We start from the raw sequence: 25,040 nt of genomic DNA, 5'->3' as shown, positions 1-25,040 counted from the left end.
GAGGGAGGGAGACACTACCAACAGAGGCGTAAGCTTGATATGACGTAAACGTGGCTTGATATATATGAAGGAGGCTGAAAACACCACTCTGAGCAGAAGAGCCAGCTGCAGGCTGGTGTGTTTCCTGTGTCTTTCAGAACACAGGCCCTGATCTCATGTTTCATGTATGTTTTATGTGTCATGTATGCATTCACACGTGTGTAATGGCTTGTAGCAGAAACACAGAATGAGAAACCCCATGTTCAGGGCAGTGGGGATTTTAGGGGTGAGGGGCGAAGGCGTGTCCTCAAAGAAGAGGGAAGAGACTGGGGGGGAAGATGCCCTGTGACCAAGGTGAACTCCTGGGGCCAAGGGAGGTTGGGACAGACAAGGAAGGCTGTCCCCTAGAGTGTTTAGGGTGGGCACGGCCCATTGATAGCCAGAATCCAGCCTCCCTGCCTCCAGATCTGGGACATAATAAACATCTGTCCTTATAAGCCACCTGCTTTGTGGCACTTTGTACAGCAGCCCCAGGAAACCCATAGCGGACCAGGAGGGGGTTCCTCCCAGGGTCCCTGTGTCCCGGACCCTTGTCTTTCAGGAGCACGTCCTCTGGGAACTTCCTACGACCAGGCAAGTCCTTCCCCTGCCCTCGTGTGGGACAGCGTGGCCCGCAGGTAGGGTGTGTGGTGAAGAGTTGTTTCCCTCGGTCCTTGAAGCTCTGCTGTCTTCTGGAGAGAGGCCCAGGGCCCTTGCGATGCTTGTTCATGCAGGCGGCCACTGCTCCCTGGAAGCCCCAGTATCATCTCTCTCCGTGGCATCTTCTCTTGATTCTGATTGTGGGCCATATCATGGGGACGCAACTCTGTGCTTTTCTCTCCTGTTTTGTTTGTGTGCTGGTTTTTCTTGAACTGGGCTCTTGGCGGGCCCCTCGGCTTCTGGGAACATTTTGCATTATTTCTTTGTAATTGTCTCCCAGCCTCATCCTCTGATCACCTTTTGAAACCTCTGGCGTTGGACTCTCATCTCCGCTGACCTTCCATTGTCTCTCACTTTTCCTTGTCTTTTGTCTGTCTCCTGGATTTTTATGTTATCTTTTGAGACAGTCCCTCAGCTAGCTCCCACCCTACTGCTAAGCTCGTATGCCCTCAGACGTTCCATTTCTTATTTAAGTGGGGTCTGTCTAGTTCTTGCTACGTGGCTGTACCCTCTGATCATCTCCAAGGGTGAGACGTGAAGCTCTCTTTGGTTCCCTGCATGAGCTGTTTCTCCGGGCTCTCCTCGTCCACTGCCTACGTCTTTCCTGTGTGGCTTATGGTCCTTGGTTTTTCATCCACATCTCAGAGCAGCAGCCTGAAGGCCCTTCACCTTGACTTTGGCTCTTACATTTGTTATTATTTGTTTAATTTCTGCAGCGTGTGATTGGTTGAATAACATCCAGGGACGCAAATGGCAGAATACTAAGTACTACAGACAGTGGTATTTGAGAGGACTTCTTGTTTATCTGGGAACTGCTTGTGAGTTGGGGTGAGAAAAACTGGGTACCAAGGTACACAGATACTAATGGTGGTGTTGTGATGATGGAAGACTTCCGAACAAACCCACCAACAAGCAGGAAGTGCGTGGCAGAGCGAGAGGAGAAGCCCCGTCACCCAGTGGCAGCTGTCCACCTGACGGCCCTGCCACCTCCTCCCCTTTGCCTCTCTCCCTGAATTTCCATTTTCTGCCCCTGAAGCACACTCCCACCCCCACGGTCCCTCCCATTTGGACACATACCAGGGGGTCCCCAGCAGAAGGCGAGGGTGGGGCGGTCTGTCTTGTTCTCCTAGGCAGGAGCCAGGCCTTGCAGAGGTACCAGCTCCGTGAAGGTCTGTCAGACGCCTGCACTAAGTCTAGAGGGCAGGTGGGGAGCAGACCAGCGCACCAGCCTGAGTACCTCCCGGAGCCCCGCCCTGCCTGCCCTGCCCAGTGAGGAGCGTCCTTGGCCACCCCGGGGAGCGGTGGGCAGGCGCCTTCCTGGGCCCCCTGGCTCCCAGCTGCTATGTGGGAAGGCCCAGGCCCCTCCACTCTTAGCTTTACTTCAGATTATGTCTTATGAATTCAGTTATGTAAATAGAGGTGGCCCAGCCCAGGGGAGGGGCCCCACCCCATCCATCCCCTCTCCCTCGCCCGTCTGACCCCCTTTCACACACTCCGAGTTTATTCTGTAGCCCCTCCTGCTGGCATCAACCCTGCCACCCAGTACCCGCCACGGGTGCTGGGCCTCTGCCCAGCTGGGACTGCCCAGGGAAGCAAGGCCCAGAGAGGGGAAGAGCCTCTTGGAAGGTCACACAGCAAAGATGACCACACCACCTGCAAGAAGGCCAGGAGGGCAGGTGGCCGGGTGTCAGAGTTCCCAAGCAGGGGCAGGAGGAGCCACTTAACTGCCTGCCGTTTATGTTGTACAGCGTCCCTCAAACCCCTCACCCCACTGACCCCCTCACCCTGCTGGCACTTCCAGCCCCCTGGAGGGGCTCTCTGCTATCCTGTTCACAGGCAGAACCCACCCAACCTAAAGGCAGGGCCTGGGCTCTGTCTGCCCACCGGGTGCCCCACCCCACCCCCAGAGAGGAGGCGTGCAGGAGACAGGGGGAGGAGGGCTGGTGGGGGCTCAGAAGACTCCCTGCCCCTCGCCCCGGCGCCTCTGCACCTGCCCCACCCCCTTATGCCAGCAGGATGACTCTGCTGACCTTTGCCCCTCTGGTCACTGCCTGGACCAAACCAGAAAGGCCATTGGGGGCAGGGTTTCGGATCACCACTGGACATGACAGCTGAGACCCCATGATCGCCAGCACACCCGCTCTGCACTGGGGCAGGCGGTCTTCGTGAGAACAGGCCGAGTGGGCCGGAATGTCACAGAGGGGCTGTGCCCCAACCACACGCAGGCACCTCCCGGAGCAGCAAGGCCCGGCCAGCTCTGCTCTGTGGGCTCATGGGGGTGGGGTGCCCGTAGGGTTCCCAAGCAGGAGTAGATCAGGGGGAAGGACCCAGGGCATGAAGGCCTGCATCTGACGGGAGCCGACAGTGGGGGCAAGGAGGGCGTCCAGGAGTAGTGGCCAGAGACACGGGAGAGTCAGGCCTCAGCGGAGGACCAGGAGACGGGGGATGGTGCCCCAAATTCAGGCCTCACTGCTAACTGACCAGCCTCTCAGAGGGAGAAAGACCCGGCAACCCGCGCAGAGATCCCAGCCCAGGACGTCTGTGGGCGTCTCTCCTCCAGATAGTGGACTCCACTTGAGGGTACAGCCCGAGGGAAAGGAGGGGCCCGGGAGGGGCTGGGGAGGGTGGGGAGGGGCTGGAGGGGCTGGAGGGGCTGGGGAGGGTGGGGAGGAGCCCAGGAGGGGCCTGGGGTCCCAGGGGTTCAGAGTGAGGGCTGGAGGAGGGGTCACCATGGGGGGGCTGAAGGTCCCCTGAGCCTGCACGACCTGCAAGGGTGGAACAGCGGCAGGATGAGGTGGCAGCAGCCAGCTGGGGGCAGAGTCCAGGTCTGGGTGGGGACCCCGTTGAGCAAGCGGTTCTGGAGGAGACGGAATGAGGATGCCAAGGCCCTGAGCCCCGGGACTGGGCACAAAAAGGGTTAAAGGGACACTCCAGGAGACGTCCCCGCCACCACAGGTCTGGGCTCAGGGCAGTGGAGGCTTCCCTCCACATCCATCCTCTGGACCCCACCCGTGGCCCCCCAGCCCGCAGCCCCTGTGGCGCGTCCCTGGGGGCTCTTCCGAGGATCTGTGTCACTCAGGAGCCGCGGCGGCCGGTGTGCGGGGCTCAGTCCTCCAGCAAACAGGAGTAGCGCCCGGAGCGAAGCGTGAGGACGCGGGAGAGGGGGGCGCAGGGGGAAGGGCGCCGAGTCCCCGCCGCCCGTCCGTCTGCGGGGCCGCGCTCTGCGGAGGGACGGGGTCCGCAGGCCGGCGGGAGGGGAGAGGACCCGGACGAGGGCGGCGCGTCGGCCGGGCGGGGACCCTCGGATCCCGCCCCGCGCCCGCCCAGCGCCGCCGCCGGAAAGTTTGCGCGGGGAGCCGGACCCCGACCGAGAGCGCGGAGACGGTGAGCACCTGCCCGGGGCCGGTGGGCGCCGGGCGGAGGGTCCCGGGGCGCCCTGGGCTGGCCGGGCGCAGCGGGGCCTGGCGGGCGGGCCCTTGTCCTGAGACGCTCTGGGCCGGGGGGCCCGGAGGTCGCCGCTCTCGCCCCGTGGGACACCTCGGTCCCCAACCTCCGGGTCGCGGCGCTGGGCTCGGACGGTCGCGAGGTCCTGCCCCAGCGTGAGGCCGGGGGGCTCCGCCCCACCGCCGTCCTCTTGTGTCCTGGGCGCGGCTTTTGGGGGGGTCTTGCCGCCACCCTCCCACCCGAGACTCGCACTTCCCACCCCTGCGCGCGTCCCCCAGGACTGCGTCACCCCAGCGCCCTCCCCTCCTGCGGCCACTGCCCCCTCCCCTGGCCCCGCTCCCAGCCCCCCAGCAGTGTGAGGCGTCGGCACCCCACCAGCGGGGCTTCCCCTGTGGACCGCACCAGTGACTCTGCCCCCCAGCCGCCTCTGCGGCGCCCCGCCGCGGGGGTTCCTGCCCCCACCCCCACTTGCTGACACACCTTGGGCGCCCGCATTCTCGGACTGGCCCAGTGGTTTTCCACCCTGGGGTGAAGGTGACGAAGGAGATGAGGGTGGGAGGGGTTCATGCGATCTCATCAGAGCGGCCTGGCCCTGCTCCGCCTGGCTCTGTCCACAGCCTGCTGCCCCTGGCCCGACCCAGACCGCTGACCTTCCCGCCACTCTGTCTCAAAATCACCCACATCTCAATCCCCTCGGGTGCCCAAAGCTGGGGTCCCTTCTCCACACATCCGGATGGAGAGCAGGAGCTGTCCACCCCTCCTGGAAGCCCCCTCAGGGCTCCAAGGTTCCCTCTCAGCCACCCCCAGGGGCAACTGTGGGACGCTCAGGAGTGGTGGCTCTTGGCTGGGCCAGGGCGTGCCTGCTGCCAGCCCAGGGTGATGTGCGGGCTTCGGGAGGCTGCAACAGCCGCGTTCCCAGGGTGGGTGCTGGGGGCTGTCAGGGTGCCACGTTCTGTGGGTCTCCATGAAGTCCATACCCGCCCTTTGCCCACTATGCACCCCCCAGGTTCCCATCAAAGGCTCTGAGGGGCCCTTCCCTGCCTACTCTGAGGCCTGGGGAGGGCCACCCTGGGAGCCTCAAGGCTTTCCAAGCCCCAGAATCCCCTGCTCCTGGGCCTGGCTGCCATGGAGAAAGTCTAGGGGTACAGCGCACCCCTCCTTCGCCCCACACCACCCACCCCAGACTAGCTGACCCCCTCTGAAAGGCAGCTCCCGCATGGGCAGCCCCGATGGGTGACATTCCTGTCTGCCCCACCCTGGGAAGCCAGCAAGGGGCCATGCAATGGCCCCCATGTTTCCACAGGGAGGCTGACTCTAAGGGGCGTCCTCACTGCAGGGGCCTCCCCTCTGGGGTGGAGCACAGCCCTTCCCCTGCCCTGGCTGAAGGGCCAGTGCCCCACGGGCCTCCAGGCAGGGACAGCTTATCGGCCAGTGTCCTCTCTGCTCTTCCCCGTCCACTCTGCCTGGCCAGCCCTTGGCAGTCCCTCCCCATCCCCTTCCCTGCTCCCAACCCCCCTCCTCCCAGGCCTCTCAGGTGTCTAGCAGCGTGGGCCTAGGGTGGCCAGTGGGTCGGTGCACGAAGCCTGCTCCGGGCTGCTCCTGCCCAGCTGAGCCTGAGGCCAGGAGCCGGCCAGGCGAGGGGCAGCACACGGGGCTGTTTCCAGAAGGGAGGAGATCTGACCTGGCCTCCCCTCCCTCCTGCCCCCCACCCCCCACCAGGCAGCCAGAGCCCAGGCTGGGGTGTGGTCCAGGCGCCTGGCCGGCCTCCTCAGCTCTGAGCCTGCATGGCTGCAGCTCCGGTCCTGGGAGGGGAGGAAGAAACATGCCCCCATGAGGGCTCAGCCAGCCTGACCCCTGGAGGCAGACTTGGTGTTCTCCCTTCTCAGCCAGCCGCCCAGCCCCCCAGTTCCCTCCCATACAGCCACAGTTCCACACTCGTGCCCTGCCCACTTTCTCCCTCGATCCTGGAGGACACTGTCTTCCATCTGTCCATCCATCCATGCATCTGTCCGTCTGTCCATCCATGCGTCCTTCACCAAGGGCCAGAGTGCCCAGAAAAGGACCCCACACAGCCCAGAGGGCCCACTCAGGCCCCAAGGGAAAGCCTTGCAGCTCCCCAAGGGAATTCAGTAGGAGCCAGAGGGACTGTACAAACAGTGACGGCCAATTTCAGTCTCAGCTGCTGTCCGCCGCTCGGACAGACCCTGATCTGGGTACTGCACACCGCCCCCAACCGCACAGTGACTGCAAGGGCAGGGGTCCTGAGTCTGGGCACTGGCTGCCACAGTGCTAATCTCAGAAATGTGCCCACAGGATGGGCAGCCCAGGCGAGGCTCAGGCAGTGCCACTGGGGAGGGCCCCCAAATACCCCACTCCGGGGAAGGGGCTAGGGTGTGACAAAGACCACCGAGCCTGCGCCTGAAGACGGCCCAGTGCAGGGTTGGCCCGGGGCCACCTCACCAAACATGGCACTGGGGACTGGCAGACACCACCGCAGCCCAGTGATGAACGGCTGGTCCCCCCTTGGCTCCAGGTCAGGTCAGCCTGGCAGGCAGCCTTTCCCAGGGCTAATAATAGGTGGTGCCAGTGAGGGGTGCAGATTTGCCCCTTCTGAGAGCTGGGGGTGACCGGCAGGAGGGTGGCTGGTGCCAGCATGGGGGGGGGCTCTGGGGCTGTAAGGATGCTGGGCCCCAGCAGGCAGGCACCCCCAGGACGCTGCACAAGGCCTCCCCTTCTCTCCCCTACTTCACCAGCAGGACCCAGGCCATTCACTCGCGGGGCCCCCGAGGCCTGCTGCACTGGCTCTCGGCACCCCCAAGAAGTGAGTACGCCCACGAGGACCCCTTTGCCCAGACTTGTACCCCAGACTGATGTGGAGGGCAATTGCCCAGAGGCATGCCCCCCGCCCAGCCATGCTGCCCCCATCTCCTGCTGCTGCTGCTGTTGGCTCGCCAGGTGAGCGCTGCGGCCCTCCAGGCTGTTCCCTCCCACACAACGGGGTGCACCCAGCTGCTCTGACATCCTGCCTGTCCTTCTTTCTGGCTGCCTGTTCGTCTGTGCTCCAGCCCCAGGCCCCCGCTGCCCAGGTGATGGACTTCCTGTTCGAGAAGTGGAAGCTCTATGGGGACCAGTGTCGCCACAACCTGAGCCTGTTGCCACCCCCCACCGGTGAGCCCCGCCAGCCCCCAGGTCAGCCCTGTGGGCACAGCCTTGGCTCTCGTGGCCAGGAGGGGCACTGGCCCTATGACGGGTGAGAAAGGTGAACCACAGAGAGGTTGGGACTTGCCTGGCCACACAGGCGGAAGCAGCAGGAAGGGGCTTGGCCCGCTGCTGTGGGGACCCCGGGCCTCACAGTGCCCGACTCAGTGGCCCCTGGGAGGGGTAGGCTGAGGTAGGGGAGGTGCGTTATACTGGGGGATGGTTGTTAGAGGAGACTGAGGCAGCACCAGCGTCTGGGCACTGGGCAGGGGCAGCAGACATGGGGTCCACAGAGGCGGTGCACACCTTGGAGGGGGAGTCTGGGAAGGATGGAGGTTCAGCCCCAGACAAGAAGATGCAAGAAGGGGAGGGGGGACCCCGGAGTACGCTTGGGGCATCTTTCAGACTTTCACCTCCAAGGGAAGGTGGTCCCCGGCTGAGCTCCCCAGGAGGTGGACTGCAGCTGGCCATGGAGGTGGGGGCCTGGTGAGGGGCTGGGGGGTCAGGGAGGCCTGGCGCCAGGTCTGGCAGGAGGCAGCTGCTCCGGGTGGCTTCCAGGTGGAGGTGCTGGGGTGGGTGGCGTGTGGGGTCAGGGCCTGCTGAGGGATCCCTTTGGCCCGTCACCCCACCTGCAGAGTTGGTCTGTAACCGAACCTTTGACAAGTACTCCTGCTGGCCGGACACCCCCCCCAACACCACAGCCAACATCTCCTGCCCCTGGTACCTGCCCTGGTACCACAAAGGTACCTTCCAAGGGGACGAGGGTCGGGGACTGGCTGAGGGCACAGCCAGCATGGTGCTGACTCGAGCCCCGCTCCCCCAGTGCAGCACCGCCTCGTCTTCAAACAGTGTGGACCAGATGGGCAGTGGGTGCGGGGGCCACGGGGACAGCCATGGCGCAATGCCTCTCAGTGCCAGATGGATGCCGATGAGCTGAAGGTTCAGGTCAGCCCGGTGGGTGCCAGGCGGGTACGGTGGGGGGGGCCCGGGCCACCCTAACCACCCGCCACCCTTGCAGAAGGAGGTGGTCAGGATGTACGGCGGCTTCCAGGTGATGTACACAGTAGGCTACTGCCTGTCCCTGGGGGCGCTGCTTCTCGCCCTGGCCATCCTGCTGGGCCTCAGGTACACTCAGCAGTGGGGGGCGGCGGTGCGGGGGGGCTTGTGGCACAGCTGTGAGCTGACGTGCTGTCCCGTAGCCAGCTGCACTGCACCCGAAACTACATCCACATCAACCTGTTTGCTTCCTTCGTGCTGAAGGCCGGCTCTGTGCTGGCCATGGATGCACTGCTGCAGACACGCTACAGCCAGAAGATCGGGGACGACCTCAGCGTGAGCGTCTGGCTCAGCGACAGGGTGAGTGGCACTGCCCGTGGCCGGGGGAGCTGGGCTGCCCGAGCTGACCAGTGCCCGTGGCCAGGGGCGGCCAGCTGCCCGAGCTGACCTGTGCCCGTGGCCAGGCCGTGGCTGGCTGCCGTGTGGCGGCTGTGTTCATGCAGTACGGCATCGTGGCCAACTACTGCTGGTTGCTGGTGGAGGGTGTGTACCTGCACAGCCTGCTGGGCCTCGCTGCCTTCCCTGAGAGACGCCTCTTCCCCCTCTACCTGGGCATCGGCTGGGGTGAGTGCGGCGGGCGGTGGGGACTGCCCGGCAGTCCCTCGGGGCCTGGGCCCACCACCACTTGTCCCCGCCGCCCGCCTGCAGGTGCTCCGATGCTCTTCGTCACCCCCTGGGCCGTGCTCAAGTGCCTGTTCGAGAACGTGCAGTGAGTGGGCACGGGGTGTGGGGCGTGGGGAGTGGGGCACGGAGCGGTACTTCCCTCCACTGCTGTGTGCCCAGAGCAGGGACACTGTCTTCCATGAGTGTGGGGTGGCGTGCAGGCTCCAGCAGGAGTCAGTGGGGTGAGCTGATGTGCTGGCTGGGGAGGGGCCCCCGGCCATCTCCACCGGTCCTGGGGCTCCTGGCTTCAGGGGCAGGGCTGCCAGGCTGCGGGGAGGCCATTAGGCTGGGGCGGGGGTGCAGACTGCGAGCTCGTCCCTGCAGGTGCTGGACCAGCAACGGCAACATGGGTTTCTGGTGGGTTCTGCGGTTCCCCGTCTTCTTGGCCATCCTGGTGAGGAAGTGGCGCCCCCCGGGCCTGCCAGGTGTGCGGGCGGTGGCGCTGGGCAGCTGGGGGCCTGAGCCAGTGGTGAGCTGCAGGCACACGGCACCCCGGCCCCTGGCACCCACCCAGGGTGTTGGCTGGCTGGTGCTGTGGGCCTCGGGCCAGGCTGCCGGACGTCGTCGGACAGGCGCCCGCCAGCACCAGAGCCTGCTGACGGGGGTGGGGGGGGTAGGGTGGGGGGGCAGCTGTGGGCCGGCCAGGGCTCCGAGCTGTCTGGGGTCAGCGTGGGCTGCCCCCTGAGACACCCTCCGCACCCACAGATCAACTTCTTCATCTTTGTGCACACCATCCACATCCTCGTGGCCAAGCTGCGTGCGCATCAGATGCGATACACCGACTACAAGTTCCGGTGGGGGCGGGGCGCTGCCCGGGGAGGGGTGTGGGTGAGGGGGGCCCGGGGGCCCCGGGGAGGAGTGTGGACGGGCGGGGCAGGCCGAGGGAGGCTCAGGCCCTGCCCCCTCCCAGGCTGGCCAAGTCCACGCTGAGCCTGGTGCCCCTGCTGGGCGTCCACGAGGTGCTGTTCGCGTTGGTGACTGACGAGCAGGCCCAGGGTGCGCTGCGCTCCGCCAAGCTCTTCTTTGACCTCCTCCTCAGCTCCTTTCAGGTGCCCCAGCCCGTGGCCCAGGGACCGCGCCGCCCTGACCCCCTTCCCACCCTGGGCACTGCCTTGCCCTGACTGCCACCTGCCCCACCGTGGGTGCCACCCTGACCCCTTCCCCCACCAGGGGCACAGCCCTGACCCCTTCCACCACCAGGGGCACAGCCTGACCACCTCCTGTCCCACCGTGGACGCCGCCCTGACCCCCTCCCCCACCGTGGGCACCACCCTGCCCTGACCGCCTCCTGTCCCACTGTGGACGCCGCCCTGACCCTAACCCCGTCCCCTGTCCACAGGGTCTCCTGGTGGCGGTCCTCTACTGTTTCCTCAACAAAGAGGTAGGTGGGGGAGGGACAGGTCTGGGTCTGGGTCCACCAGCCCAGGCCATCGGGGTCGGGACCCTTCACAGAGCTGGGTCACACCCACAGCCCTCAATTCCACAGCCACCCACATTGAGGGTCTCAGTGCTGCCATGGTGGTGGGGACAGAACACCCTGAACTAGGTTAGAAACACTAGTTGTTGTTCTGTGCTGTGGAGTCAGACCCCACTCATAGCGACCCCTCCTTGGGTTTCCAAGGCAGTATCACTACGGAAGTAGATTGCCCAACCTTCCTTCCGAGGAGTGGCTGGTGGGTTTGAACTGCCCGCCTTCTGGTTAGCAGTCAAATGCCTTAGGCACTATGCTACCAGAGCTCCCACTAGGGGTCCCTAAGTATCTGTAGACACCAGCATCCTGGGGTGACAGCAACCAGGTGGCATCACCCAGTGGCATGGGGTGCCTGCCCAGGCCCTCCAGGTCCCCCAAGGCTGGGGACCAAAGTGTGGTCCTAGGGGAGTGGGCTCCGGCCCAATGAACCGGGACGGGTCCTGGGGGGGTGGGCTCCGGCCCTGGGGACCGGGACGGGTCCTGGGGGGGTGGCCGCTGGCCCGGGGACTGGGATGGGTCCTGGGGGGATGCTGGCGACCCCACGCTGTTCCAGGTACAGTCAGAGCTGATGAGGCGCTGGCACCGCTGGAGAGTGGGCAAGGCCCTGCGGGAGGAGCGCCAGCCGGGCAGCCACACAGCCCCGCCTGCCCACGAGCCCCCCAGGGAGAAGCTGCTGCTGGTGAGGGGCGGCGGCAGCGATGGAGGCGGCCCGGACCCCTCCTCAGAGACCCCCTCGGCCCATGGCCTCTGCTGAAGTACCAGGACCCACGGTGGGGAGACTGGGCCCCTGGCGGGCCCCAAGGACATTCCAGATCAGTGCCCAACCAGGCTGGGGCAGCAGGGCCCCCGTGGCAGCAGGGTCCCCGTGGCAGTGCCAAGCTGAAGGCAGAGGATGGAGGAGCCATGCCAGGAACTGAATGCTGTGCGTCCCATGTCCCCGCGTGTCGGTGTATCCCCGTGTGCCAGCTGTCCCCACGTGCCCTGTGTGCATAGATGTGCCCTGACAATAAAGATGTGCCCTGACACACAGGCGTGTCCCTATGTGCACAGATGTGCCCTGACAAAGAGCCCAGCTGTGCAGAATGTGTACATCCTCCACAGCCCTCAGCCAGCAGGAGGGGGCAGCGTGGCCAGTGCTCCGTCCAAGGAGTCCCTTGAGTCACATTTTACCAACAAGTGTTCCTGAGGCCAGGGAGCCACCCTGCCTCTCTTGTCCCTGTCTGGCCACTACCCCAGGGCAGGTCTGGGGTGCCCCCATTAGTTTGACACCAGCCACCCGAGGATCAGAATCACGAGCCTAGGGGATAGGAAGGCCGAGGGTGGTCAGGGGGGCCCTAGCTTCCAACCCTCACCCTGCAAACCATGAGCAAACGCTGGTGACCAGGAGTGGCTTCTAGAACGCCCTTCCCTGGAAGCGTCCAGCACAGAGAGAGTCCCCCAAAGCAGAGAGGACCCCTGCCTGGGGCCGCTGACTCAGTCCAGACCCAGCCACCCTTGGTGCAGACTGCTGACCGAAAGGTTGGGGGTTCAAGTCCACACAAAGGCAGCCGGGAAGAGAGCCCTAGGACCTGACCTCTGAAAGCCCAGCCACTGAGAGTCCCGTGGAGAACCATCTGCGCGGCCACCGAGGCGGGGCCACCGAGGATGGGAGGGTTGCGCATGGGTCTCCAGTCACCCTGTGGATCGGTTTCCTAGCGGTTAGCAAATTGCACAAGAAATGGGCCTGATGCTGCCACAGTTCCCAGCGAAGACGCAGCAGACCCGACCCACAACCTCTGTGCAGAGACCCCTGCGCCCGAAAGGCAGGTGCACAGCCAGGGCCACATGGCAGCGGGTGACCCCCAGGATGTAGAAACCAGGGGCAGGGCACAGGTGGGGGCCCCAGTTGCCATCTGGGGCAGAGCCCGTCCTGAGGTACGTTCCACCCCCAGGGCTCAGGCATACCACCGGGGGCCAGGAGAGCCAGTGGAAGCAAGTCCCAGAGGGGAGGGCTGGCGGGGGCTGCAGTCACCCCCTCTCTAGGCACCCCCAAGCACAACCTGCAGCTCCTCATGGGATACGTGCATGGGGCGCCATCAAAGGGGATGGGGCCCACCAGGTGTCCCTGTGCAAGGAGCACGGGGGAGGGGTGCCCACCCACTAGGCCACGTGGGTTGAGCTGCTCAGGCAGAGCCAGGCTAATTGAAGCAAATGAAAGGACAGGAGGCCTCTCAGGAAAAGGTAAATAGGATTACTCATGGCCAGGCGCGGGCCCGGTGCTCGCTTCACCACCCCCGCAGGCGGGCAGGGAGGGAGGCTGGGGAGGCCATGGCCACAGGAAGCTGGGGCAGGAGAGGCTAGGCGGTCACAGGAGCTGTGGCTGGTGGGGACTTCCGTCCACGGGTGGGGCCAGCCGGCCACAGCCTCTCGGGACCCCACCCTCTCCAGACCCAGGGGCAGTGGCAGCCATACCACCTGGAGGCCTGAGGCCCCCGACCCTGAGGCTTTGCACACCTCTTGTCCCAGCCCCCAGGTCCCAGCAGCCTTGATGCCTACCTGCTGCGTAGGCACAAGGCAACTCCTTTGAGTTGGCAAGGGCGGGCACCCCTCTCCTTCACGCCAGCTGAGCTCGGGGTTGGGGACCGCCTGGGGGAGCATGCCACTCACCTGGGGCCTCCCGACACCCTTCCCAGCCCCCAATGCCCTTGTCCTCCTTCAACCTGTCCCCAGGCTTGCCAAGGGAACCAGAGCAGGCTGGCGGAGTCAAGGTAGAGGTGGGGGGCTGCAAGGGTTGGACTCTCCCAACCAATCAACACTGGCTGGGCTGGGCAGCGTGGCAGCCTGGCGCCTGGTGGGGACTCGCTTTCTAACTCTGCCTGGCTGCTGTGTACCAGCCCTGCCCCAGGCTCCCCCAGCACCTCTCTCCATCTGGGCCCCCTGCCACCTCCCAAGAATGCATGGGTGCCACTAAGGTGTGTGTCTGTGCACATGTATACATGCGTGTGCACGTGCTGTAAAGGAGGGTAGCTGGTGTGTGAACATGGAAAAGGCCACTTCCCAGTTGTGTGCAGGGAGGTTCAGCGGTGTGCTCACCCAGGGTCCTGGAGGGGTACGTGTGCCACTAAAGTGAGGATGTCAACAAGGAGGAGGAAGGAGACTGAGAAAGGATGGGTCCTTCCCAGCAGAGGCAAGGGGCCCCCAGCAGGGCAGCCACACGACAAGCAGGGTGGGAGCCAGGCGGGGGTAACACACGGGCTCCAGGAGACTCTCTCAACAGGATGAAAGTAAATGAATGAACTTGGTGGAGGGTTCAGGACTGACTTGGTGATTAATATATAAAATACAGCAAAAGAAAAAGGCGGCAATTAAAAACTCTAAGGAAAACAAAAAGCTGAGCAGGAATGAAAACGCAGCCTGTCTGGCACACTTGGCCAGGACACACGCAGACATCACCACATAAACACTCAACATCCGTGTCACCAAAGTCACAGTGTGGGCAAGGCAGCTGCCCAGGGAGGCTGGGAGCCAGAAGCGTGGTGTGTGTCAGGGTGGCTGGGGACCAGTGGATCCCTCCTCTCCCAGGGGAGGTCAACAGACGTGTAGGGTGGTCAGTGGAGAACCGTGCTCTCACGGTGTTTAGAAATGAAACCAGACAGGCAGCTCAGGGTGGCAGTGGCTGCCTCTAGGGGGTGGAGACACGGAGGCCGGCCGCCACCATCTGACTCTGAGCTTGTCTCCTCGCTCCCGGGCACCTCTGAGCCCTCAGCACCAGGTCCTCCCAGCTCACCTGCTCTCTCAGACCTTGGCCCTCTTTTCTGCTTTCTCCTCCTCCTCTCCCTCCGCTGAGCACCCTCCTCCTCGATTAACTGGTGAAAACCATCCATATTCAGACCGCTCCCAACCTCTATCTCCAGCCTGGGCTCTTGGGACTTCCAGGCAGCATGTCCTCCTGGGTGCCCCTGGGCCTCCCCGACTCAGGCTCACCGCCGTCCCCATGACAGGTCTCCCCCAGCCCACTCCCAACCTGTGGCCATGGAAAGTCTCCACACGCAAAGCTAGGCCAGCCTCTGCCTCTCCACTCCGCCCACGGGAGTCAGTGAAAAGGAGTCTGAGGAATTGACACAGGGATGCACCAAATCCCCAACATGGGACCCACCTGAGACTGACTGGGAAAGGGGGAAGGGACAGGCCAATTCAGAGACATGTGCGGGGACCTTGCTTTTCACCTCGGTCAAGAAACCCAACACTTCCGTAGTTGATTCTGACCCACAGCGCCCCAGAGGACAGAGTGGAACTGCCCCACAGGGTCTCCCAGGCTGTCAGTCTTCACAGAAGCAAAGCCCAAACCACACCCACTGCCCTGGAGTCCATTCTGACCCACAGCGCCCCTAGAGGACAGAGTGGAACTGCCCACAGGGTCTCCAAGGCTGTCAATCTTCCCGGAAGCAGACTGCTTCATTGCCCACATGCACAGTGGCTAGTAGGCTTGAACCAGTGACCTTTTGGTTAGCAGCCAAGTGATTTAACCACTGCACCACAGAGCTCCTTAGCCAATGAACCCCCTGGGAAATACTGTTGTAGACACTCAGGAGCCCACAGATGGGGTGCCAGCTGGCATCAGGGAGTTACTGTTCATTGTAGCAGGTGGACAGAGTCTGTGGGTGGGTAGATGGCTAAGCATCCTGCTAGTAACAAGAAAGAAAAGCCTGGTGAACCCCACGGGCCGCTGCCGACCCGATGGGGCACAGCTCTGCTCAGACACATGTGGTGTCACGACAAGGGATGCCGACTCAGCAGCAGCTGGGCAGGGTTCTGGGTAGCAGGGGCGGGCATGGTTCTGGGTAGCAGGGGCGGGCAGGGTTCTGGGTAGCAGGGGCGGGCATGGTTCTGGGTAGCAGGGGCGGGCAGGGTTCTGGGTAGCAGGGGCGGGCATGGTTCTGGGTAGCAGGGGCGGGCAGGGTTCTGGGTAGCAGGGGTGGGCATGGTCTGAGTTCTTCTCACAGTGGCTCTGTGTTAACAGCTCCAGACAAAAGCACAGGGGCGATGGGACAGACAGCAAACAGGATCGGCCGGGGGGGCCACCCAGAGCCACCCCACCTGACTGTGTGCCCGTGTTTGATGACTGTCATAAAATGTTAGCTGCTAAGGCCACTGTGGTACAGGGCATGACACCCCACCAAGCCAGCCCTTCCTTCGGTCACCCACTTCATGGGAGGGAGTGTCTGTGCCCCCACAGGAGCAAGACAACGTCCCCCTGGCCCCGCCCTGATCCCTTATCGGTCACCCTCCTCAGGCAATGCAGCCAGGGCCCTTCCCACCCGCACCCCTACCTCTGCACAGCCTTCTGGGGGGCCCTCATTTTCTCCTGTAAACCGAAGGTGGCTGTGGCATGCAGACGTGCCCCACCCCTCACCCCTGAATGACTGATGTGGTGCTATGAGCCACTCACAGCCAGCAGCTCCACGGGCCACGGACGACGGTCCGAGGTGACAGCATGTCCAACACCTCAGCTTTAGTCTGACCACTAGGCAGCAATGGTACCCACCTCGGACCCTCATCCCTGCCACCCACCCTCCTGTCCCACCCGAGACCTTCTGGGCAACACTGAATGGTCACCCACAAGGCTGAAGTGCCCCTGCCGGAGGCCATGTTGGAGAAGAGGTGGTGCCCTGGAACAGAAGGGCAGGCGGGTCAACAAGCCAGGGATCCATGGGGCATCAAGAGGGTTAACCCAGTCCGCCCACCCTCGGGCCACCCTGCCTGGGCCACCAGCCTCTGACGCACGATGTCTGCACCACTCCCCGGCCCACTCTGCCAGCTTACAGCCTAAGCGGGCCATCTTGCCTTGGGGCTCAGCTTGATAGAGGCTTTAGGTCTCAAAGAAGCCAAACCTGTTGGCAGAGAGATGGCTTTGGTGGGAATGGGGTGTCCAGTGGGTCTACCCACTTGGAGAAGGTAAAGGGGCACACAGGCCTGGGTTGCTGGGGCTGCAGGCTGCAGGCATCCTTGGACTTGGGGAGGTCAGGGAAGGTGACAGGTGGCAGGCTTGGCAGAACTAGATTCCAGGCGGGACCCAGTGAGGCCTCGAGGGGCCAAGTTCAGAGGCCTGCTGCTAACTTCTGGCCCCACAGGAGGGGACCAGGGTTCACGGTGACCCAGTCAGGCTGCAGATCAACACCCAAACGACATTTATGCCAGAGAACAGGCCCTGAGATGCAGGGGGTGCTGTCCGGGCCCAGCAGCTCCTCAGGGAGGCATCTGGTCGCCCTCAGCTCACACCCTGACTGTCCAGCCCGGAAAACTCTTCTGGGAAAAGGTGCTCCTGAAATAAATTCCAGTCTGGCTTCCTTCTTGGCTGTGGGCAGAGACCAGTCTGGACTGTGGCATGGCCCTGGATTGGCCTGAGGGCCTCCCAGTGTCCGAGGAGGCCCTGCAGCCTCCTCAGTGGGAGGGCACCGGCCAGAGCCCCGACTCGGACCCCACTTTGGGGGGCTGAGCCCCCTAGCAACACCCAGACCCTCAGCCCTGCCACGGGAGGACGTCTGGACTCCCCGTTCCCTGTGACGCCAGCTCTGGTACTCCAGACCCGACCTGGAGGTGGAGGCCTTGTGTGCTCAGGGCCAGTGGGGGTGAGGGGTGCCAGCGAATCTGGCAGGAAGCCCACTAGGGCTGCCAGGCAACAGAGCGCAGGAGGCTAGTCCCAGTGCCCAGCTTTATTCACTGATGCTCAGGGGACACGCTAACACACGCCTTTGAGGGCACGGGAAGGAGGGGCCCTGGAGACCCTCCCGGCACCCCACAGCCAGGATGGACTGGGGCCCCCACCGCTCAGGCCAGCCTGGCACCTCTGCCACCTCAGATACCAGCTGAAGCCCTCAGACACCAGAAGGCCAGGCCTGTTGCCCGAGATGCCCGAGAGGTCCACTGCCCCCGTGACGACGAGGTGGGGGTCAGAGCTGCCAGCATCCAGCCAAGGGAAGCAGCAGAGGTCCATGGGGCGCCCAGTGAGTGGGCGGGGCTACCCTGTCCCACCTCCGGGCCACTCGGGGGGTGAGCCAGCCGGAAAAGAGGGGATGGGGCCTCCAGATGGCTCAAAAACACAGAAGGGGAGCAGGGACTCAGGGTCCAGACCTCCCAGAAACAGGGCAGCGTGAGACCCGAGGGGGCGGGTGGGAGGGCTCGGGGGTGGGCGGCCCTGGCCATCAGTCAGACCCCCCCAGGGCGTCCCCAAGCCGGCCTGCGGGAGAGGCGGCAGCCATCGCTGCTGGCTGAGCTCAGCCGGTGCTGGCCCCTCAGGACTTCTTGGCGTCCTGCGTGCTCCGGCGTCGCAGGTCGCTCAGGTCAATGGGTTTGAAGGCTGTTGAAGGAGGGCAGCCGATGGAGGGCAGGTGGGGGGTGTCGCCATCCAGCTCCTGCCTCCAGAGGCCCCAGGAGCCCACCCGCCCTGCAAGTGCTACCCCATGGCCGTGGACGCCTCACCCTCCGGCCCCCAGCCCAGCACCCAACTCACTCTTCAGGCTGGGGTTGGGGACTTTTTCCACGTACTCCTCCACCAGGCCCCGCTCGCTGCCTGACATCTGGTTCCGCAGGTCTCGCTCCACACCCTGCCAGGCTGTGGGTGGCAGGGGTCAGGGCTTGGCGTGGGTGAAGGCACTTCTGGCAGGCCACCCCTGTAGACCTGCACCTTGCTTCCTGGCCTGCTGCCCTGCACACTGTGGCTGCTGTCGCCAGTGCCCAGCCTTTCTCCCAGGAGCCCTGGTGGGACCACCTCTCCTCTTGCCTCTTTGCCTGTCCCCGCCTCTTTGCCTGTCCCTCTCCAGACTGTGGCCAGGGGGCAGTGCAGGCCACACCCGGGTGCCCTATCCCTGAAGCCTCCTGCCCCACACCCTCCTAGGGTGCACACACACCCTACCCCACACACCAGTTTCCCCACCGACTTGCAACCACCCCAGGAGGCCAGGACAGCTGGAGCCAGGCCCCCTGGGAGGGGAGGTGGCGTGGGGGCGCCCACCTTCGTAGATGAAGCGGACATTCTCCTCGTGGGCCGGGGTGAAGATCTCACTGCTGTTGGTTGGAGACCGGGGGCTGCTGTTCCTCCTGCCGTTGTAGACCACTCTGGAGACGGGAGAGCTGGGGACCCGTGCAGTGTGAGGCAGGGGTGAGGGAGGGGTGGGGGTGCCCACAGCCCAGTCCCCACCCCCCACCGGGGCAGAAACTGACCTGGTCATTGCTGGGATGTCCGGTCCTGGCGCTCTGCTGCCCAGTCCCCTCGGGCCTGGAATGAAGCTGGGGACTCAGGACAGGGTTGGGGGTGTCAGGGCGTGGGGGCGGGGCATGAGTGCATCGGCCTCCTTAACGTAAGCTGTGGTCAAACTATAGGGGCCCCACTGCCCACCAGGGGGTCCCAAAGGGTGGGCCGGCCTGGCATCATGAGGTGCCTGACCATCTCAGGCAGCTGGCTGGGGTGAGTGGCTCCGCCCTGCAGCCTGAGACTCTGGAAGCACTGGGGTGTCCCTGGCCCACCTAGGTGCACCCAGAGCCCCTGGCATGCATGCGCAATGTGGGGCACCGTTGTTCTCTGGGGTGCAAGGCTGAGGCCAGTCGGGGTCCATAAGAGGGCCTACGCCCCAGAAAGCCCCTCCTGGGGCCTCAGTGGCACTAGCTGGCCCATTGTGCCTGTTTGGAATGGGCCTACACTTCCCTGGGGCCCCAGGTCCCCATGCCCAGGCCCTGCAGAGCCAGCCTGCAGAGGAAGCCAGACTGGGGGTGGGGTGGTGAGGGCAGCTAGCAGGCTGCCCACACTCGGTGCGGGGCTCCCCCAGCCCTGGAGAGCAGCCTTGATTTCTAGGCTCACACTCTCATTGTCCAGCTGGCCGAGGTCCCTGGTCGGGCTGAGGCCGTGCAGACACAGGATGAAGCCACTACCAGGCCAGGTCCAGCCTGGCCTCGTCCCAGAGCAGGCAGCCCCATGCTGGCAGGACACACTTGGGGAGGCTCTTAACACAAGAGCAGCCCAGAGGGTCGAGAAGGGGCCAGGGTGGTCGCACTGGGACGTCTGGGGCTTCTCCCCCAGCAGGAACTTGGGGTTCATCTGTCCCCTCCAGTGCCAACACTGGCAAGAGACAATGTCACCCAGACAAGTTTACCTGGGCGAAAGGAGTCCGTGGGCCCAGGGGACGGACAGACAGGGAAGGAGGTGAAGCTGCTCCCTTGAAGCAGGTAGGGCTTCAGCCCTGCTTAGCACTGCCCGAGCCTCGGGCCAGCCCGAGTGGTGCTGGGCACCTGGTGACCTCCCCTTCTTGGAGGGTATCCCCTGCTTCAGTCTGGAACCCCTCAGCTCACAGTCCACCACCAGGGAGTCTGGTCCAGCGGACACCAGCAGAGAGAAAGCCCTTTCTGAAGTCCCCCCAGGACACCTGCTGTCACTCTCCTCCAGGGGTCCCCCTGCCCATGTTATCTTCCCCACGCAGCCTCTGCCTCCAGAACCCCAGGGTCTTTGGGCTGGCTGTCCCCTGGGCCTAAGTTCCTCTGCTGACCCGCCCCTCCCACACCCTCCCACTGCTCATTCCCTTTGGGGGCCGCTGCCTGCCTCTGCTCACAGGGGTTCTCTGATGTGGGGTTCTCACCTGCCTGTTCACCTCTGCAGCCGAGAGGTGCCAGTGCTGCAGGGTGGAAGGGCCCCCGTACCCTGTGCTGCCAGCGCCCCCCACCCCAGGCCTGCAGAGCTGGCTCCTCCCTTCTGAGCAGACCAGGTGGACCCCCAGCCCCTGGCAGCACAGGGAGGGCACAGGCTGGTAAACAGAGTCACGGTGGGAACACGTTTCATGTGGTAATAAGCTCACACATCACCAAGCTGCACACCCCACAACCGCCCCTCACGTCTGTGCCCCACAGCTGCATCCCATGTCTGAATGCCCATGTCTTCTCATCTTACATCTGCACCCGGCATCTGTACTACCCGTGTCTGTGTACCGAGTGCCCATGCCTATACCTCGCGTCTGTGTACCCCATGTCTGAGTGCCCCATGTCTGTGCATCCCATGTCTGCACCCCACATCTGTGCCCCTCACGTCAGTGCACCATGTCTGAACCCTACATCTGCACCCCGTCTCTGAGCACCCGTGTTTCTACCTTGCGTCTGTGCACCCCGTGTCTGCATGCTGTACATCTGCGTGTGCAGTGTGGCGATGACCTGGTCTGGCTCTCCCAGCCATGGCCTTTGTGACCCCCCCCAGATGACTAGCTGGAACTAAACAGACACAAGATGCCTGTGGTCCACCAAGCGAACTGGATAGTTAGTTCCCTAGCAACGTTAATAAGGCAGGATCATGGAAATAAGGGGTATTGAACTTGAATGAGGGAACTGGTTGGTTCTGTCATTCTGCCAGGCTTAAAGTGAGCCCTCCCAGGGGCAGAGCAGGGGACCTCACTGCCATCAAGGAAGGAGAGTCGGGGGTGGAGTGGAGCGGGTCCTTGGACCCGGGATGCTGTGCTGGGTCTCCTTGGCAGGAGGGCAACAGAGACTACAGGTTGAGAGATGGTGGCAGCAGAACCAAGAGGCGAGACAAAGCCGTGGGCTTGCTGGCCCACAGAGTGAGAAAGCCGAGTGCCTCTGGACAGAAGGCTCGTTGGTGGGCTGGGGTGCACTTACCAGCAGAGCTAAAAGCTCCGTAACCCTGCCTGGGCAGGGAAAAGGCCAGGCCTAGAGGCTGCGGGCCAGAGAGGAGGACCTGAGGGTATGGCCAAGGGGAGACTGTCTTGACTGAAGAACTGTATCCTGAGCACGTTTCTAACCCTCAATTATTGTGTTACTTCTCTAATGGGAAGCTCTGGTGGCGTAGTGGGTAAGGCACCTGGCCACTAACCAGAAGGTCAGCAGTTCAAACCCACCAGCTACTCTGTGGAAGGAAGAAAGGGAGGTCTATTTCTGTAAAGACTCACAGCCTTGGAAACCCTATGGGGTCGCTATGAGTTGAAAGTGAGGCCTCGCTAACAAACCCCGTAGCTGTGAGTTATGGTCTGTGAGTTCTGTGGGGCCACCGCAACGAACTGTGGAACGCAGCCGAGAAATGGAGGTGCCCGGGAGGGAGGGCTGCAGTCAGAGGCGGCAGAAAGTCCGGAGGCTGGCGGCGTGCTGGCCTCACGGGAACCAGCTCAGGCTGCTGCTGGTAACTGCGTGGGGTCACGAGGCAGATGCCGCCCCCGCACGCCTGTTGCGGCCCGCCCAGATTCTGTGCGCCCCACGTCTGGGTCCCTTCACTGCCAGAGCCAGCCTCAACAGGTTCTCCCTCCTGGGACTCAAAGATAAAAGGAACTGAGGAGAGGAAGTCCGCTCTGTTCCGGCAGGCTGAGCCCAGAGGCTCTGCGCCACTGCAGGTCCTGCCCACCTCCCCTCCCAGCTTGGCCTACTCCACCCACAGGTCTGAGGGCCGAGCCCCGAGCCTCCCTTCCTCGAGCCCTCCCCAAGGGCTCGTCCAGTCCCGACTCCTGCACCGGCCTCTCTGGCCCCAATGCCCACAGTGCCAACTTGACCTCCCCAACGCCCACTATATCCCCTGGCCACTCACCAGCTGGGCACCAGCTAGGCCCTGCGGCCACCAAGCTCAGAGTCCAGCCTAACCTACTTTATTGGATGTCACCTGCTGCTAGGCCCCCAGCCTACCCCCAAGCAGTCTTTGCTAGAAAAACCTCGTGCCCCTCCACAGTGTCCTAGCCACTGGGCCCGTGTTCTCAAGGACCTCCTGCCTACGGGTCTGGACCGTCAAGCCCCAGAATGCCTGACTGGCTGAGGACGGGGCATGTGGAAGGCCAGTGCTGCTCCAGGGCTGGAGGTCGGCCCTGCGGCTCCACCACGGATGGGAGCCCTATCTCAGATACTCGCGTGGTCCCTCACTCAACACAATGAAACAGGATGCTGACGGCGGTCAGAAGGAACAGGATGGGGTGGGAAGACGGGGGAGCCGCTGCACGGCGTGTGAAGACATAGGCAGGGGCCAGGCCCATAGCGAGTGGAGACGCAGGCGGGGACCAAGCCAACAGTGAGTGGAGATGCAGGCGGGGACCGGCGCGTACACGGCGAGTGGAGACGCAGGCGGGCATGGGGCCGGGGCAGGCAGACAGAGCAGAGAGCCACCGCTCCCATGGAGTGGAGACGCATGGGGGACTGGGACACTATGTACAGGAGTGGAAGCACGGGGCGGGGGGGACAGACCGCCAGCAACAGAAAAACACCATGACCACGTTTGTCCAGGGCTAGCCGGGACCAGCCACTGTGGAGGTCCTTCACAGATACTGCCCACGTATCCGCCCCTACTGGGCAGGAGGAAGGCAGCTTACATCCACGCGTGAGGATGAAGGGAGTGCGGTCCTGAGAGTGGACCGTGCCCCCGCCCCCGCCCGCATCAGCTGTCGCCGCCTGCATCCTGGCCTCCCTGAAACTCCTGCTGCCACTGGCCCTCAGCCCCCAAGTCAGGGACAGAGACTTATTCACACAGGTCAGTGGAGCAGCCTCCCTTTCCAGAGACCTGGGGGTATCGGAGTTTCCTGGGGGAGACACGAGCCGGGGGGCACAGGAGCACAGGCAGGACCAGAACTCAGGGCTTCCCCCCCCACGTGGCCATATGTCTCAGGACATGAAGACAGGACACAGATGATCCCGTGGCCCAGAAGTCACAACGGAGACAGTGGGCTCAGAACCCACATCCCAAGGGTGGTCGTTCGGCCCTCTTGCAAAACTTCCCACTCTCAGGTCCCCTTATCACCACTTCCCCGTCATGCTCTGTGTCCTGGGGCTCCTAGTGGCCCCTTTTCAGCCAATGAAACTTCTAGAAAATGACGTGCTACCCAGTCGGGTAGGATGGTGCCTGTGGCGGACACCCCACAAGGCCCCGCTGTTCCCGAAGCCCACAGTCACAGCCTCTGCCTCAGCCTCCCCGTCCTCCTCCCTTCCTGCCCGGGGAACAGCCTGAGCGCGTTCCCCTCCTGTGTCCCTTTCCTCCCCGAGAGCATGTCTCCCCTCAATCTCCTCAAACCAGCCACATCCTCTGGGAGACCTGCTCCTACTTGGCCCCAAATGCCCTACACACGCTCCACCCAGCAGTCCCCTCGCTGGCCTCAGTTTACCCGTCTGGGCCTTTCTTTGAGCTACTCCCTCTGCCCCCATGTCTTTCTTATCTTCGGGGATCCAGCTGACAGAACACTTTCCCCAGGAAGTCTACCTGGGCTGGGAGGGTCACCTGACTTCTGCATTCCCGTTATCTCCAGGTTTATACATCCTCAACTGCGTCTGCACTCAGAAGCCTACTCTACATCTGCACACCCCAGAGCTCCTGCCAGGGCACCCCAGACGTCCACCACCTCCTGCACCTCACACCGCAGCGGGCAGCCAGCACAGTGCGGGAGCCTGTCAGAGCGCCTGTAAGCCTTGGACTCCACAAAGCACTCCTGGGGAGACCAGAGTTTGGGAGACACAAGATAACGGCACACGGAAGAAAGTGGGGAAGGGCTGCCAGAGGCGGGAGATGCCCCCTTGGCCAAATGTGGAGGCAAGACATCACTCAGCCCAGCCCAGGGAGAAGGGCCACCCATTGCAGGTGCAGCCCATCGGGGTACAGCCCGTCGGGGTGCAGCCTGTCGTGGGGTGCAGCCCACCGGGGATGTAGCCCACCAGAGGCACAGCCCATCAGGAGAGGCAGCCAATCGTGGGGTGCAGCCTAGTGGGTGTGCAGCTCCTCGGAGGCGCAGCCTGTCAGGGGCGCAGCCCATCAAGGGTGCAGCCGATCATCAGTGCAGCCTGTCGGGGGCACAGCCCATCAGAGAAGCAGCCTGTTGTGCAGTACAGCCCATGGTGGGGTGCAGCCCACTGGGGGTACAGCCCATCTGGGACACAGCTCATCAGGGGTGCAGCCCATCAAGGGATGCAAATGATGGTGGGTGCAGCCTGTTGGGGGCAGAGCCTGTCAGGGGCGCAGCCCATTGTGGGGTGCAACCCACCAGGGTGCAGCCTGTCCAGGGCACAGGCGCTTGGGGGTGCAGCTAATCAAGGGCACAGCCCATTGGGGGGTATGACCTGTCATAGGTGCAGTGGATCGGTGGTGCAGCCCATTGAGAGCACAGCCATCCAGGGGTGCAGCCTGTCAGGGGCACAGCTGCTCAGGGGTACAGCCCATTGTGGGTGCAGCCTGTTGGGGACACAGCCCCTCATGAGGCCGGCCTGTTGGAGGCGCAGCTGCTTGGGGGTGCAGCCCATCAGGGGATGCATGAGATCGTCGGTGCATGCCCGTCGGGGGCGCAGCCCATTGGGGGTGCAGGCCATCCGGAGGTCAGGCGCTAGTCGGCCCCCTTCCCGGTCCCTGCCCTCCTCCAAGGCCCAGTCTCCACCTCTCAGGAGCAGGAAGGGGCCCCCCTCCCCGAAGGCACGCCCAGGCGCCGGGATCCCCGGGGCTCCCCCAGGCCGCATTCCCCGACGGCGACGGCCGACCTCCCGCCCGACTCCTCAGAGCCCGCGCGGCCAGCGCCGCAGCCGGGAGCCGGGAGCCGAGAGCCGGGGCTGC

The 25,040-nt window shown here is 63.8% G+C and overlaps 2 protein-coding genes across 2 annotated transcripts; one reads left to right on the top strand and one right to left on the bottom strand.

The window, feature by feature from the left end:
- The first annotated feature begins 7,017 nt into the window (after positions 1–7,017).
- On the top strand, positions 7,018–11,264 carry GCGR (glucagon receptor). Its single transcript, XM_007959807.1, has 13 exons — positions 7,018–7,077; positions 7,188–7,290; positions 7,956–8,063; positions 8,144–8,265; positions 8,339–8,445; positions 8,520–8,676; positions 8,781–8,940; positions 9,025–9,085; positions 9,364–9,433; positions 9,745–9,833; positions 9,950–10,088; positions 10,379–10,420; positions 11,064–11,264. Exons 1-13 carry the CDS (start codon positions 7,018–7,020, stop codon positions 11,262–11,264), a joined length of 1,419 nt encoding a protein of 472 aa, XP_007957998.1.
- A 6,517-nt stretch (positions 11,265–17,781) lies between these two features.
- MCRIP1 (MAPK regulated corepressor interacting protein 1) lies at positions 17,782–18,717 on the bottom strand. The gene is made up of 3 exons (XM_007959806.2): positions 18,501–18,717; positions 18,000–18,101; positions 17,782–17,846 (listed from the first exon to the last, which is right to left on the bottom strand). The coding sequence occupies exons 1-3, from the start codon at positions 18,715–18,717 to the stop codon at positions 17,782–17,784; spliced, it is 384 nt and encodes a 127-aa protein (XP_007957997.2).
- Between the last annotated feature and the right edge of the window lie 6,323 nt (positions 18,718–25,040).

Source organism: Orycteropus afer, unplaced genomic scaffold, assembly GCF_000298275.1.
Source record: "Orycteropus afer afer isolate SDZICR_OR568_19922 unplaced genomic scaffold, OryAfe1.0 scaffold00018, whole genome shotgun sequence".
Classification (NCBI taxonomy): Eukaryota; Metazoa; Chordata; class Mammalia; order Tubulidentata; family Orycteropodidae; genus Orycteropus; species Orycteropus afer.
Note: the sequence above shows the minus strand (reverse complement) of the source record. Positions and strands in the feature narration are given on the sequence as shown.